Genomic DNA, 15,644 nt, shown 5'->3' with positions numbered 1-15,644 from the left:
CTTATCCTTCATGTGTTTCATGTCTGTTTCTTATGTTGTCAAGTCCATGTAGTCATGTCAGTGTTTCATTGTTTCCTATTTTATTTTGAAAGAGGTCCTATGCTTCGGTGGTCTGTTTTGCTCTTTCCCTGTGGGCGTCGTTATGTTCATGTTGTGTCTACTTTGCCTTTCTGTCCCATGTTTCAGCTCCGTATGTTCTGTCTCAGTTGCTGTTAAGTTTACATGTTTTGAGTTCAGTCAGTGTGTTTCCTGTTTTACTTTGAAGGTCCATGTCTCATGTGAGTGTTTCTAGTTTTGCTTCCCTTGTCTCGTCCAGCCTGATTACTCCCAGCTGTGCTCTCCTTCTGTGTCTCATTCCCTCGTTATCCCTCTGTGTATTTAAGCCCTGTGTTTCTCTTTGTCAGTGTCGTAGTCTCCCTCATGGCTGTGTTTCCTTGCGTTTTAGTTTACCCATGTCCCAGTTTAGTTTTCCATGCCATCCTGCAATAAAGCAGCTTTTTGAGTTTAATTTCGTTGTCGTGAGTTTTGCGTTTGGGTCCTTCTCCTGCCTGGACACAGCCGAAACATGACACATGTGGCCTTCTGCTGTAGCTCAACATATTGTGCATTCAGAGATGCAAATGAGTTTTTATTTGGTTTACTCACTTATCTGTAAACCCTAGAAAATATCCTGTGTAACAATGCAGGTGTTCCTCACAAAATGACCAGTGATTAAATATAGTGGAGACTGTGTGTTGAATTATATGTTATTGTACCACCAGGTGGTGCCAAAATGAAGCTACAGAAGCAAATCCTTACAGGCCTGTTTGTCAGCAGAAAATAATTGAGCATGTTACTCTGCAGCAGGGCCTGCATAAAGCAACGAAAACAACCAAGGAGATTGTTGAAACTACTAAAACTGGATTAAAAATAGTCCCATGCATCATTAAAACCTGTAAGAATAGCCTGGAGAAATCATCTCTTCCATTTTTTTTAAATCCTTGAATTGTTGTGATGAAAGATCACTTAAATGTTTGGTGAAATCAAATCATTAAAAAAAATCACTCTTTATTATTATTGTTTCATTAAAGAAAGAACATTAAAGAAAGAACTTTTCCTCAAATTACTGGAAACTGATGTCACTAACAGGACGAATCGGAGTGGAAGTGAGCAGCCACCCAACCTGCACACACAGGTTGGGTGGCTCAATAATATATAAATAAAAGGAAATCTGTCCAAGTTGAATCACACCAAAGAATAACTGTATGTACCACACTCTTAATAAGAGAGCAATCTTCATATGATTTAAATACAATAATGAATGAACAAAATGTTAAACCTGGAAAGCTTGTCCTCACCTACTGTTACACAAATTTGTTCTTTTCATTAAAAAGGATTAAATGATTTGAAGGGTCTCGAATTAACATGCAGATTTACACCAAAATGGGCCCGAGTAGCATAATCTCATTGTTAGCTTTAGCATGGCATTAGCCCAGCAGTCAGTTCTAAATGTTCCCTATAGAATGGCTTGTACTTTAATTCTAACTTCACCTCATGACCAATTTAGAAAAAGTCCTCTAAGGCCTGCTTCGATGTATGCAAACTACATGGAAATCCAGTTCCAAGCTCGATTCAAAGTAGATGCTAATTTTCAGATCTGATATTTCTCTCTGATGAGACAAACACAACTCGTCTTCTTTAGTCGTTCATCACCTTAAATAACCCTGAAAGTTTGCATCCCTTCATGTTTATTTATGCACTCCAACAGAAAAAGGAAATATACAAATATAACCTAAGAAATAAAGAACAAATCAATCATGTTTGGTTTCACTTTTGCAAATGATAAAAGTAATATACCAAAGGTATATTAGGTACATTTATGATATTGAGCCTCTTTTATGCAGATATAGAAACAAACAGTGGTAACTATGGGGGGCATTTCTGATGCTTTAAGAGGTATTTCTTTTCTGGAGGTTTCCACCAGCTCACGTTTAGGTCATCAGATGTACCGCCCAGCTTATCTTTAACCTGTGTAAGAGAAACAAAAATGTAATGGTTATATCGGAACTTAAACACTCATTAGCCACTTAATTAGGTACAGTTATTCAGCTAGTAAAGCAAATCTAATAATCCAGTTACATCTGTTAGCTAAGAACAAGAATCCGAGGCTACAGTTCACGCAGGCTCACCAAATTAGGCCAAAAGAAGAATAGAAAAATATTTTCTGGTTTGATTTGTCTCAGTTTCTGATGCGATATTCAGAAAGTGTAAGAATCTGAGACTTTCCGGGAACACCCTGGAAATTTTAGTGCTAGGTAGCATCATTTAAACACCGCATTGTCCCTAAATGTTGTTGCTGACTGTGCCTATCTACTGTACTGCGACATTCAGAAAGTGTAAGAATCTGAGACTTTCCGGGAACAGTTCACTGTATTCAAATGGCCTCTACAGCATGGGTCCCCAATCCCTGTCCAAAAGGGCCGGTGTCCCTGCAGGTTTTAGATGTGTCCTTGATCCAACACAGCTGATTTAAATGGACAAATTACCTTCTCAACATGTCTTGAAGTTCTCCAGAGGCCTGGTAATGAACTAATCATGTGATTCAGGTGTGTTGACCCAGGGTGAGATCTAAAACCTGCAGGGATACCGTCCCTCGTGGACTGGGATTGGGGACCCCTGCCATAAAGAATCCAAACTCCCTGAAGGCAAAAGAGTCCAGCTGAGTACTCCTACTCTGTATGTGATAAACTGTCCAGTGAGAATAGATGGTCACCTTTAAATTTTGTACAAAAGAGTGTAATAAAGTTGTGTCCATTTAAAATGTATGTTGACGTTACAGTGACCTACAGAGTTGATATTCAATCCACCTCAAAAACGTCTGGCAGATGTTCTCATTGCATAAACTTTACTTGGCATTTTATGACTCTTCACAACTTACCCATTTCAAGACAGACTCCCTCACACCCGGGTCTGTCATGTCCACATCAGCACTGAGCTGCATTTGCACCAATGTCTTCTTCCGCAGAGCTGGTAAGATTTTAAATTCCTCTTTAATTTTAGTTCATCATCATTTCAAATGCTAACAGTTGTAATTATACAATTATACACTAATTTTTAAATGAAACTTTTTGTAATTTCTTGTTCTCTACATTTTGATAAACTACACTGTAATATAAGTGTAAAACCTCAACAGTGCTTTCCAGTTATATCTGCCTTTAATTTTCTTTCTCTAATCACCAGAAATCTTTTTACGTGTACAATAAGAGTGAATTTTTTGGGGGGTCAATTTAAAATCAAGCTCCCAAACACCTTTTATTTTTTAATAACAGGAACTGGTCCTTCCAACTTTCTGCCACTACATTGCACTGCAGATCCCACAAGGTTTACACACACTCTTTGAAAATGATTATAAGTAATGTTTATAAATAATAATAATAATAATAATAATAATAATAATAATAATAATAATAATAATAATAAACCTGATATATACCTTAATGGATAACATTTTCTTCGATTTAGGAAAACAAATTTAAAAAGTGATCAAAATTACTACAGTACAGGGTTAGTCATCACTGATAATGATTTTGACTTCAGAGCATTTTTAAAAGGTTATCATACAAATCACGGTTTGTGGTTTATGACAGAAGAAAGAAATGATTACCTGTGTAGCAAATAAAGGGCTGTTTTTCAGCATAGCGCCTTTGGACCATCCCAAGAGGATTGCTGCTGACCTCAAGCACACCACAATCGCTGAGTTGAGCTGACGTTAACACAGAGAGTCCCCAGGGTATGAACGAGGGTTCGCTTCCATCAGACCACCTCCAGGACATCCTCGTCAGGCCGATCCACACCTGCTGGTTTGTCACCAAGGCTTGCAGCAAGTCATTTTCCTGCTGGTTCCGCACTCGGGCCAGACCTGTGTGCGTAGTCCTGCAGTAGCTCTGAGCAGAGAGCCAGTCCATGGTGTTGGTGACCAGGACAAACCTTTCAGAAACGTCAGTGGCAAGTGCTACAGAAAAAAACAGATGTTTGGGGGAATAAATGCTCAGTTAGTCAGGAGAATAATTTTAATATCTCAAATTACATAATGATTATGATCCCGGGGTGCACAATGTTAGATCAAAGGTTTCCAGAATATTATAAAACAAAGTGCAAAAAGTTGCTGGGTTTTTTTTTGCTTGTAATTGCTTCTAATGTGCTTGTTTGGTGTCATAATTTCTGATTTGGTTCTTTATAATTTTCTCACTTTAAGGTTTAAAAGAGTGACTCTCGTTTCAAAGCGGGGGGGGACTGTGGTATGGACTGTGGCTCACACAAAAGGTAAAAAGCACAGAAAAGTGTTAAAAATCTTACCAGTGTAGCAAAAGAAGCTTAAAGTGGAGTTGCACGGTGTAGCAAAACTGCTGGAATTTCCAGACCAGCAGTTTTAGGGAAGTCTTTATGGGGTCACACTCTGACCCCCCCTCACACACACACACCACACAAGCACCCACTGAAGTGTATAAATAAAGGACCAGGGCAAGTCCTTGGGGCAGGTCTCTGAGTCTCACTCTAGGCTGCCCTTGCTAGCAAGAAAATCTGTGTGTTTCTCCTCTCTGATTCTCTGCTGAAGAAGTGTTTTAGAATATATCTCTTAACAAGTTATCATAACATAATTGTTGATGTAGGTTACAATATGTGCCGAAGGGTTGTATTGAAGCAATCAAGTGATGAATAACTGTTTTCCAGTATGTTGTTTTGATATGTTTTTTTTTTTTTTTTGCATTATTGATTTGTTTTTCACTGAAGCAGCTAATACAGCCTAATGGAATCCAATTTTGCCTCTTTCTTGTAAGATTCTATGATAGAATGAAACAATAATGCCAGTTATAGATAAATACAAAAAATTGAATGAATTACAAAACACTCATTTTTTTTCTATTAGATCTGAAAATGTTGTGTAATACTACAACCTGAAACGACAAATAGATTGCGTTGGCCTGTACAGGAGATAAAGGGAAAAAATTTAACAACAGCGGTGAAATGGAATAGTCCAAATCACCAAAGTACACTGGTTCAATCCCCGGTCTCTCTGTCCTGGTCGTTGTGTCCTTGGGCAAGACACTTCACCTACCGCCTACTGGTGATGGCCAGAGGGGCCGATGGCGCGATATGGCAGAAAGTCACGTGGTCTGTCAATCTCCATAGATACCAAAATTTGCTGGTAGCACTTTAGTCATATTCATGGCACATTGCAGCATTTCAGTTTTGCTCAAGCAAAGCATAGGATAAATTAAAAATCATTTTTCATTCTTTACTGTTCTTTGGCGTTACTGTATCCAAGTTCCTATGCGAAGGTCTTAGTAAATGCTGTAGCTCATTAAAGCCTCTGTATTTATTGCGAAATAGGACCATAAGATTTTAAGCAGTAATGCACTTATTCTTGCAGCACTGGTTGTGTGTGTCAACACAACTAGTTATATAAATAAATTACCTGATTCGGTGTTACACGAAAACCATGATTTGTAAATTATTACTGTTAAAATGGGTAGAACTAAACAACTGTAAACTTCATCCTTCTGCTTTTTGAGAATATTTAAAGATATTTGTTGCAACTGTATTATTTTTTAACTTTTTTTTCCTAAACTGTTTACAGTGTACTTTGTTATATTTTTTTATTTCAAGTTCAAAATAAAATAGTCAATCTATCAATTAATTAATCTTTAATAATTCATAAAATGCAGTACAATACATAATTTATATGAATTCACAATAATTAATAATTGATCATTACTGAATCCAAGTAAGTAAAATAAGGGCAAAAAACAAAGCAGAACTACACACTCTCATGAAAAACAAACACAAAGGGAAGAGAAATCATTATCTAACTTAAACACATTATTGAAGAAGACAAAGGTCTCCTGCTATGTGTGTCCTATTTAAGTATTGGTCTCATAAAAAGAAGCGTTTTTCATTAATAAAGACAAAATAATTTGAGGCTTCTTGAATTAATATGCAGGTTTATATTGAAATGGATCCTAACAGAATGATCTTGCTGTTGTGTCTAATATATAGACTTCAATTATAAAGTAAAGTCAAGTAAAATCTAAATTTGATAGTCACTCTCTTTACTGAGACAAACCAAACTCATCACTGTTGAAAATTCATCACAGAAAATATTTGCTAAATCCATTGAAGTTAGCACTCTTTAACAGGTTACGTTTAGCTTACAACTAAATGCAGCACAACAGTAAACAAGCACAAAAAGCAGATATACTTTATAAAAATGTGGAATGAATCAATAAGGTGCTTTTTAAAGGTTTGATATAACATTAGGTCTTTTTTTATACAGTTTTGGAAACAAACAGACAGAACTATGGAGGAGACTTCTCTTTGAGCCTTTTCTTTTCTGGAAGTTTCTGCCAGCTCACTTTTACGTCATCAAATATACCTCCCAACGTCTTTTCAACCTGTGTAACAGAAACGAGGATTTAATTGTTGCCCTGTATTTTACAGATTCTCTGGGTGAAGATTAGAAAGTTGTCTCAGTGGAAAAGTAAGCTGTGTGTTTAAAAATTTGACTGTTTAGAGAAATAAGCATGTCTGTCTGGGAATTAGGCAAGTAAATTACCTTACTTGAACAGTACAGAGAAATCTCCATCAACAAATACGAACATCTTGAAGATGAAACTTTACTCTGCATTTAAGAATTCTATAGACGTTACCCATTTCAAGATGTTCTCCCTCACAACGGGGTCTGTCATGTCCACTTGGGAGTTGACATCAGCCAGATTCAGTTTCACCGAGAACTTTTTTCGTGAAGCTGGTGAGATCATAAAATTCTCTTTAATTTTAGTTCATATCTATACAGTTTATATTACAGTCACCACCAACATTGGCAATATTTCTAACAGTGGTGTTTATGTGGGTGTCTCAGGTTCAAAACTGGTTTGCACTCATTCTTATGTCAAACTGGCAGCATGTTCTTGTTCTATACAACTTACTGAACAACTACATTACAGTGTAATTGATTGTAATGATGACCCGATGGGATGTGAAAGGAAGTGAGCTGAGAGGTGATTGAACATAACTGTAGTAAAGTCTGTGTCAAAGCTGATTGTATTATTTCTCTTTCTCTGTGGATAGAGGTGCATTATAGACAAAATGATTTTCCCAAATGAGATATATGATGAAGCAATGAAATAGCTATAATTACTATTTTTAACATTCTGTGGATGATCCAAAGTTTTTCTCACCTGAACAGATGACAGTAGCGCTCTGACCACGTTCACATTTTTTTATTCCAAATCCACTGTGTTTACAGTCAGTTAGAGAACTTTCATTTCCTGAACAGGTCACATTATCAAGCCAAATCTGTCCAGTTCCTGCACCAAAGTGAGCTGATCGAGGAGCCTGTAGTGCCGTCCCACAGTTTAACTCTCTGCAAACCACCTCAGCATCATTTAAGTCCCAGCCATTATTACAGACTGTTCCCCAGCTGTTATTGTGATAAACTTCAACTCTGCCAGAGCACCGAGTTGATCCAGGCCCAGCTAATCTGATCGGACCTATCAGTTAAATGACAAGAACTATGGTTTGATAGTTTATTTAAATTAAAAAAAAAAAGGAATGTACGAGATACAAGAACAGACTGCATTGCAATTTTTCACTATCTAAAAATGTATCTCACCTGAACAGATGACACCAGCATCCTCCCTGTGATCACAGTCGTGTGATCCAAATTGATTGTGTACACATGTAGTTAGCGAAGTTTCATTTCCTGAACAGGTCACATCATCAAGCCAAATCTGTCCAGTTCCTTGACCAAAGTGAGCTGATCGAGGAGCTTGTAGTGCAGACCCACAGTTTATCTGTCTGCAAACCACCTCAGCATCATTTAAGTCCCAGCCATCATCACAGACTGTTCCCCAGAAGTTATTGTAATAAATTTCAACTCTTCCAGAGCATAGAGTTGAACGAGACCCACCTAATCTGACCAGATCTATGACACAGAGATGAACTGTTTTTTAATCTTTTTATTTCTGTAAATCGTGGATCATACACAAAATCAGATATGGTGGCAATGTCTTCAGGATCAAAACAAATGTCTCACCTGAACAGATGACACCAGCATCCTGACCATGTCCACAGCTGTTTATTCCAAATTCACTGTGTTGACAATCAGTTAGAGAACTTTCATTTCCCAAACAAGCCACATTATCAAGCCAAATCTGACCAGTTCCTGCACCAAAGCGAGCTGATCGAGGAGCCTCCATTGTCGTACCACAGTTTAACTGTCTGCAAACCACCTCAGCATCATTTAAGTCCCAGCCATCATCACAGACTGTTCCCCAGCTGTTATTGTGGTAAACTTCAACTCTGCCAGAGCATCGAGTCGATCCAGATCCAACTAATCTGATCAGATCTATCAAGGAAAGACATGAGGAAAATTTTAATCATATTTACATGAAAAAAATGTTTAAGAAACATGAACAGACTGACTTCCACTTGATTCCATAGCCAAATTTTGCTTACCTGAACAAATGACACCAGCAGTCTGATAATATCCACAGCTGTGCACTCCAAATCCAAGATGTTGACACTGAGTTAGAGAACTTTCACTTCCTGAACAGGCCACATTATCAAGCCAAATATATCCACCTACTGCACCAAAGTAAGCTGAATGAGGAGCCTGTAGTGCAGGTCCACAGTTTATCTGTTTGCAAACCACCTCAGCATCATTTAAGTCCCAGCCATCATCACAGACTGTTCCCCAGATGTTATTGTGATAAACTTCAACCCTGCCAGAGCATCGATTCGATCCAGATCTACCTAATCTGATAAGATCTATTGGGGAAAAGACATGAACAATATTTTTGTTAAGTTAAATATGAGCACACTACGCTGAAATATAGTGGTGTGCAGATCAATATTGAAATATCATTTCCTCCGATACCGGATGTTTATGTTTTAGAATCGATTCTCATTTCAAAGTATCAATATTTTAGTAATTTGGGGAAAACGCATGCTTCTTTACTCAGCTGATAATAATTGCTGATTGTAAGCGGAATCATGTAAAGAACCAAGACACTGTATTTGACACATTTGAAAAGACCACAAACCTTGTTAAACACAAAAAAAAGTAAATCACAACTCATAATATTATGATGAGCTTATGATAAGGCAAATTGGAGAGAAGGAGATGGACAGATGCTGCTAGAGTGAGACAGACTTGACTGGTGGAGTGCTTCGGTGCTAGAGGATGGCACTATCGAGGTAGAGAGGAAGAACATATGGAGCTGTTAGTAATGTGTAGTTCTGGTGCTGAATTTTGGAAAGTGACTTTCATCTAGGATAAAGTTTTTGTGTTGATATTTAAATGGCGGCAATTTCCCACATCCTTGAAACAAAAACATTCCAAATTGTTCAAATGTACATGAATAAATATGTTATGAATGAAAGTAACAAAATAAATACATGCTACAATAAATTTGGCTTGGAGTAATATCTGAGATTACCTCAGATCAATTCAGTTAGGCTAGATTTACTCAGGTATTTTTGTAGAGGAGAGCTTTTAAAATGAATTATAAGCATTAGGTATCATTAACATATTCAGCGTACTTGTAGTAAAATAGTCACTGTAGGCTTTAAAAAATAAAAATACATTTTCAAAATATTTCATAAGTAAGATGGCTAGATAATAACATGTATCTAACAAATGCTTCTCATATGGATTGTTTTTTTTAAGTCATTCACATTTGTTTTGAGTGATTGTTATTCCAAGATTTGTTACCTGAACAGTTAACACCAGCATCCTGGTAATGATCACAGCTGTGCAGTCCAAATCCATTATGTTGACACTGACTAAGAGAACTTTCATATCCTGAACAGCCCACATTATCAAGCCAAATATGTCCAGTTCCTGCACCAAAGTAAGCGTTCTGATGAGCTTTTAGTGCCGTCCCACAGTTTAACTGTCTGCAAACCACCTCAGCATCATTTAAGTCCCAGCCATCATTACAGACTGTTCCCCAGATGTTATTGTGATAAACTTCAACTCTGCCAGAGCATCGAGTTGATCCAGACCCAGCTAATCTGATGGACACACCTGAAAATTAAATACAGAGAATACACATTATGAATACAACATCCAGTATTTTTAATGCTTTCATCACCCATCTTAATTATGCTGTGAAATCATGTAGTAAAAATAATCTTTGAGGTCAAACATTCTTACAAAGTGTTTAACATGGTAATCTGTAATCCTGTAAGTTCCTACAATACAGTAGCTGCTTTGGCTGCTTTGCAGGTTTACAAATCCCAGTCAGTGATCTGCAAGTTAGTCTATAGTGAGCAATCTTCTGCCAAGCCTTGTTAAAATGTTTCTTAATAGTAATTCTATAGCAGGATATTGTTGTAATATACAGTTTTGTTGTTGATGTTGTTAATGATAGAGTAGAAAGTGATCCATGGTCCTTATTTTGTTAGCTTGTCAGGTAACAAACATGTGTCAGTCATTTGAACTTGAAGCATTTGTAAAGTTGTTCTTGGATGCTTACCGGATATCTGTGAATGAGCACCTGAAAAGTGAATCACAAAGATAAACAGGTTAAAACAGTGTGTTGCACATTATGATTCACATCCCTCAACATGTGGCAGAGAGAAAGGAAATATGTGAAAGTTCAACCAGGGCCTAGTCCCACCCATCCATCCATTCATCTTTTTCCGCTTAACTGGGACCGGGTCACAGGGGCAGCAGCCTCAGCAGAGAAGCCCAGACCTCCCTCTCCCCTGCCACCTCCTCCAGCTTGTCCGGGGGAACACCAAGGCATTCCCAGGCCAGCCGAGAAATATAACCTCTCCAGCATGTTCTGGGTCTGCCCCGGGGCCTCCGCCCGCTGGGACATGCACAGAACACCTCACCCAGGAGGCGCCCAGGAGGCATCCTTGCCAGATGCCCAAATCACCTTAACTGGCTCCTTTCGATGGCTCCCTCCCGGATGGCCAAACCTCACCCTATGTCTAAGGTAGAGGCCAGCCACCCTTCAGAGGAAGCCCATTTCCTCCACTTGTATACATGATCTCGTTCTTTCGGTCACTACCCACAGCTCGTGACGATAGGTGAGGGTAGGGACGTAGATCGACCGGTAAATTGAGAGCTTCGCTTTTACACTCAGCTCTCTCTTCACCACAACAGACCGGTACAGCGTCCGCATCACTGCAGCCGCAGCACCAATCTGTCTGTCGATCTCCCGCTCCCTTCTCCTGTCACTCGTGAACAAGACCCCGAGATACTTAAACTGCTCCACTTTGGGCAGGAACTCGTCCCTGACCCGGATTGGACACTCCACCCTTTTTTGGCTGAGGACCATGGCCTCAGATTTGGAGGTGCTGATTTTCATTCCCACCGTGTCACACTCAGCTGCGAACCGTTCTATTGCGTGCTGGAGGCCATCACCCGATGAAGGCAACAGAACCACATCATCCACAGAAAGCAGAGACGAGATTCTGAGACCACCCACGTATAAGATTATTTCTTGAACTTAAAGAATGGCTGAACAAACATTTTGGACAAACCCAGTCCAGGTTGTAGTGACGCTATTTCAAAAATCTGAATGTAAAAAATTATAAATCATTTTTACTGGCTTGCTTATCAAATAGCAAGTTAAAAAAAACCTGAACATTAGCAAATAACAGTATACTAATCAGTTTCAAGTATTATAGTGTTGATCACAACAATCTACTCATTGATTCCCTTTTGATTGTGTTTTTATAGCCTGAGGCTGGAGGGGGCGTGAAGGAGGAGTGGTCCCGCTCCTTAAATTCAGATAATATCTCCACTTCACTAGCAGGGACCACTTCCTTGGTAACGATGGGCGATGAGGGATGAGGAAGTGTGAATAGTGCTGCGGTTTGGGGAAGGTTTTGAAGAAGGCATCCCCTACAGGAGCGAAGACTGGGCATTACGGAGGTCTTGGAGATTGTTGTGAATGTATAACAGGTAGGCTTGTGATGACCATCGAACCCAGGAGCTTGATTAAGTGTTCGGGGATTCCTTTGCGGGAGGCAGAAGTCGCGGCGCCGATGTGGAAAGAATGGCCAGAGAACAGATTTGGAGGAATCGAGAGCACTTGGCGAAAATGTGAGAGGAACCATGTCCTTGTTGGGGCGTGGCCAGATTCGGTGATGAACAGAAGATTTGAAGGTAAGGCGTGCTGAGATTATCTGAGCTGTGAGGCAAAGGAATGCTGGGGGTGGAGATTGTGGGTTTAGAAGGTTCTGGTACAGGCCCTGGTATTGGGTCAAGAGGGAGAGAACAGGAGGACGGCGCAAGGGCTGTGGATCGTTTTGGGCTGGGACTATGCAGGCGGAAGCGGGATGTGATGGGGCGCCGCACAACTTGCAGGAGAGAGAAGAATGGGCGGTGAAGACGTGAAGACTTAAAAACTTAAAAACTTAGGATGCCAAGCTCTCACTTGCTGCCGGTCCCTGCGTGCGCATGCGCCCTTTTCGTAACACGAGGTCGAAAATAATGATCAGATAGGAGTCGAACTCTTGTCTTCGGAAGGGAAGGGGTGCAGAGCACGTCTCTGTATAACGAGAAGGCTAGAGCAAACGGGGCAGCACCACGTATAATAATGGGACCGTCGTGGCCATCTATCACCCTAGGTAGAGCAGGTTGCGTGAGAAGAGGAAGAATGAGCTCAGCTAAATCTATGTATTTACCAGCGATGATTAGTTGGCGAAGGTTAGCAGATACAGGAGAAGGCTTTAGGGCTGGTGGGTTGGGAGGAAGGATTGCCATGGCCAGCGAAAACTTGGCGGTGTTAGCTTGGAGAAATGGAGCCTGGGCAAAAATGCTAGGCCAGGTGCACCTCTGAACTTCACCGATGGGAGGAGGAAAGGCTGCTTGGTAGGAGGGAGGAACAGTCGGACGGCTGGTTGTAGGAATGTTAGCTGAAATACGGTGGGAAGTAGCAGAGGTGAGAGGACCTGGCAACGCTGTGCAGGTGTTAGCTGTGGTGTTTAACAGGGAGGAATGAGTGAGCTGAGGAGGGAGCATGTGGAGTGGTGGCGGGCTGTGGCTGTAGCCGGTGTTCTGGGAATCCATCCTACCTGACAAACCATCCTACCGGATGTTTCTGCGCATGCACACAACACGACATTCAGTGGCGAACCGTCCTACCTTTGTGAATATTGGCTAGAAAAATACTCTGACGGGTAAAATTAGGCAGCACGGTGGCAAGGTGGTTAGCACTGTTGCCGCACAGCAAGAAGGTCCTGAGTTCAATTCCAACATCAGGCCGGGGTTTTTCTGTGTGGAGTTTGCATGTTCTCCCCGTGTTTGCGTGGGTTCCCTCCGGGTACTCCGGCTTCCTCCCACCGTCCAAAGACATGCGACTTGTGGGGATAGGTTAATTGGATAATCCAAATTACCACTAGGTGTGAATGTGCAAATGAATGTGAGTGCGAATGGTTGTCTGTCCCTGTGTGTTGGCCCTGCAACAGACTGGCGACCTGTCCAGGGTGTACCCTGCCTCTCGCCCTATGACAGCTGGGATAGGCTCCAGCGCCCCCCGCGACCCTGAAAAGGATAAGCGGAAGCGAATGGATGGATGGATGGGTAAAATTAAGTGCCAAACCATGCTACCCTTGTGAATGTTACCTACAAGCATACTTTAACGGGTAAAGTGAAGTGGCAAACCGTCATACCTGCTTAAATTGGTGCTGGAATTACTCTGTGACAGCAGAAATGTGCATAAACTACTTACGGTAGGACATTTTGCAAAAGTAGGATGGTTTGTCAGAACACCGGCTGGGTGAGGCTGAAAGGAGCAAGGAAGCGTTGGTAATGGAAGTGCTAGCTTCATTTGTGCCCGGAAGAGAATTAACTCTGTTCGGTGTTAAGAAGAAATGGAATAATGTAGCCTTGTTATCGGATCGACGAAAGCGGATCCCTCTCTCTTTCAGAACGCATTGGAGACGGGCAACAGTCCAGTCGGAGATCTTCGTGTGCAAAGAAGCTTCGGAAGACCTCACCAGAGCGTGGGAACGGCGGCACGACCTCGGAGTTGAACACTGAGATTGATCGTGTTTCCGGGAAACTCTGCGGGGCTGGAGACGTGCCTCAGGGCGATCCGAGTGGAGCTCGCCGAGAACTTTTACTGGGAGGGGATCATCCTCTAGTAGCTGATCGGAGGTTAAAGTTTGGTGGGAAAGGGGGGCGACTGGAGCCGCTGTATTGTTGAATGGAGCGGAGAGAGGTGTTCCGTGGAATGTGAATGACAGAACTGACGGCTGCGTGGCGAGTACGGCTGCTGGAAGGCGCGCCGGACGGGCCGGCTGTAATAGGGCACTCCGCGGCGGCTCCACTAGGAAGATCAGTTTGCAGATCCCGAGCTCCCAGTGGAAAATCAGGTGGAAAGGAATGAGGTCTTGGTACGATGGGCTGAGCCATGGGGAATCCATGGTGATGAGCTGAAGGGTGAGTAGGAATCAAGCTCTTAGAATTTGCGAGGCATCTAGCGACGAGGAGTGTTCGCATGAAAATGAGAACGGCAGCCTGAGGGGGCGTGAAGGAGGAGTGGTCCCACTCCTGAAATTCAGATGATATCTCCACTATAAAATCAAATGTAACGCTATCTTCACCTAGCATGTAGCTCTAGTCAGTAGAATTTTCCATTATGGCTCTACTTCAATTCATTTTAACTCTCCCATCTTGAAGTAATCTAGAGGCAGAATGCCAGCAGGGTTATTTCCAGAAGTGGGAGGCAACAAAGTACAAATACTTCATTAATGTACTTAAGTAGAATTTTTAGACATTTGTACTTTACTTTAGCATTCATTTTTCTGACCACTTTTTAACTTTTACTCTCTTTATTTTAACACAAATATATGTACTGTACTTTCTACGCCTTACATTTTCAAAACTCTATCATTTGTAGCGCACATACTCGACGATTAAAGTGGGCTGGAAGGAGTGCAGGTGTCCACAAGTCCTAGTCAGCAAATAGCTAATGGTACAGAAGAGGAATGAGCATAAAGGGACTAACACTTCTACACAACATAATGTTTCTACAACATTTCTATCAGCTTAACAAACATCAGCAATCACAGTTTGCCTCGGAGTGTGTTGCCAGCTAAGGTCCAGCTGCTGTATTTCACAGGGAGAGAAAAGAAAGAGCTAACTTCACTCAGAGAGAGAGAAAGATGCAAGAAGACATGACAGGAGAGGAAGCAGAGAGGTTAGATTTAAAGGGAAGGACTGATCAGTGATACACAAGTGTAACAGAGAAGACTTTACATTTAAGTTGATGACACTTATTCATTCACTGAATTCAATCATTATACTAACTTTATACAGTCTAGTTTAATGACAACATACAGTGCACTGCTAGTGTAGGAAATGGAAACCAGGCAGGATCACTGTGAAATTGCCACATTTTGTTGAATTCAGTTCTGTAAATCAGCAGAGCAGCAGTTGAGCTGATCACAGCTTGTGTGATAAGAAAGCCTAATGGATCTCTAGCAATGATTGGGAGTTATTAGTATTTTTCCCCTAACGAATCTTAGTGTTCCCCCACCTGCTGAATCCCTCTTTAACGCCTATTTTACACTTTTTCCGGGTGTGGAGGTAAACTCACCCTCTAAGATGTATTTTTTTTAAATAATCGTTTACTGCT

The 15,644-nt window shown here is 40.9% G+C and overlaps 1 protein-coding gene and 1 long non-coding RNA gene across 2 annotated transcripts; both read right to left on the bottom strand.

Annotated features, from left to right (window-relative positions):
• Positions 1-1,222: 1,222 nt before the first annotated feature.
• On the bottom strand, positions 1,223-3,891 carry LOC146522453 (uncharacterized). The gene is made up of 3 exons (XR_014871316.1): positions 3,644-3,891; positions 2,918-3,006; positions 1,223-2,007 (listed from the first exon to the last, which is right to left on the bottom strand). It is a non-coding gene; the product is annotated as an uncharacterized LOC146522453 (long non-coding RNA).
• Positions 3,892-5,692: 1,801 nt separating this feature from the next.
• Positions 5,693-13,072, bottom strand: LOC146522452 (scavenger receptor cysteine-rich domain-containing protein DMBT1-like). Its single transcript, XM_085154141.1, has 6 exons — positions 12,688-13,072; positions 12,438-12,551; positions 8,075-8,386; positions 7,218-7,529; positions 6,687-6,784; positions 5,693-6,431 (listed from the first exon to the last, which is right to left on the bottom strand). Exons 1-6 carry the CDS (start codon positions 13,070-13,072, stop codon positions 6,336-6,338), a joined length of 1,317 nt encoding a protein of 438 aa, XP_085010267.1. The 3' UTR covers positions 5,693-6,335.
• Positions 13,073-15,644: the final 2,572 nt, after the last annotated feature.

Source organism: Neolamprologus multifasciatus, chromosome 3 (assembly GCF_963576455.1).
Source record: "Neolamprologus multifasciatus chromosome 3, fNeoMul1.2, whole genome shotgun sequence".
NCBI classification, from domain to species: Eukaryota; Metazoa; Chordata; class Actinopteri; order Cichliformes; family Cichlidae; genus Neolamprologus; species Neolamprologus multifasciatus.
The sequence above is the reverse complement of the archived record's forward strand: the minus strand, read 5'-3'. Positions and strand labels throughout refer to the sequence as shown.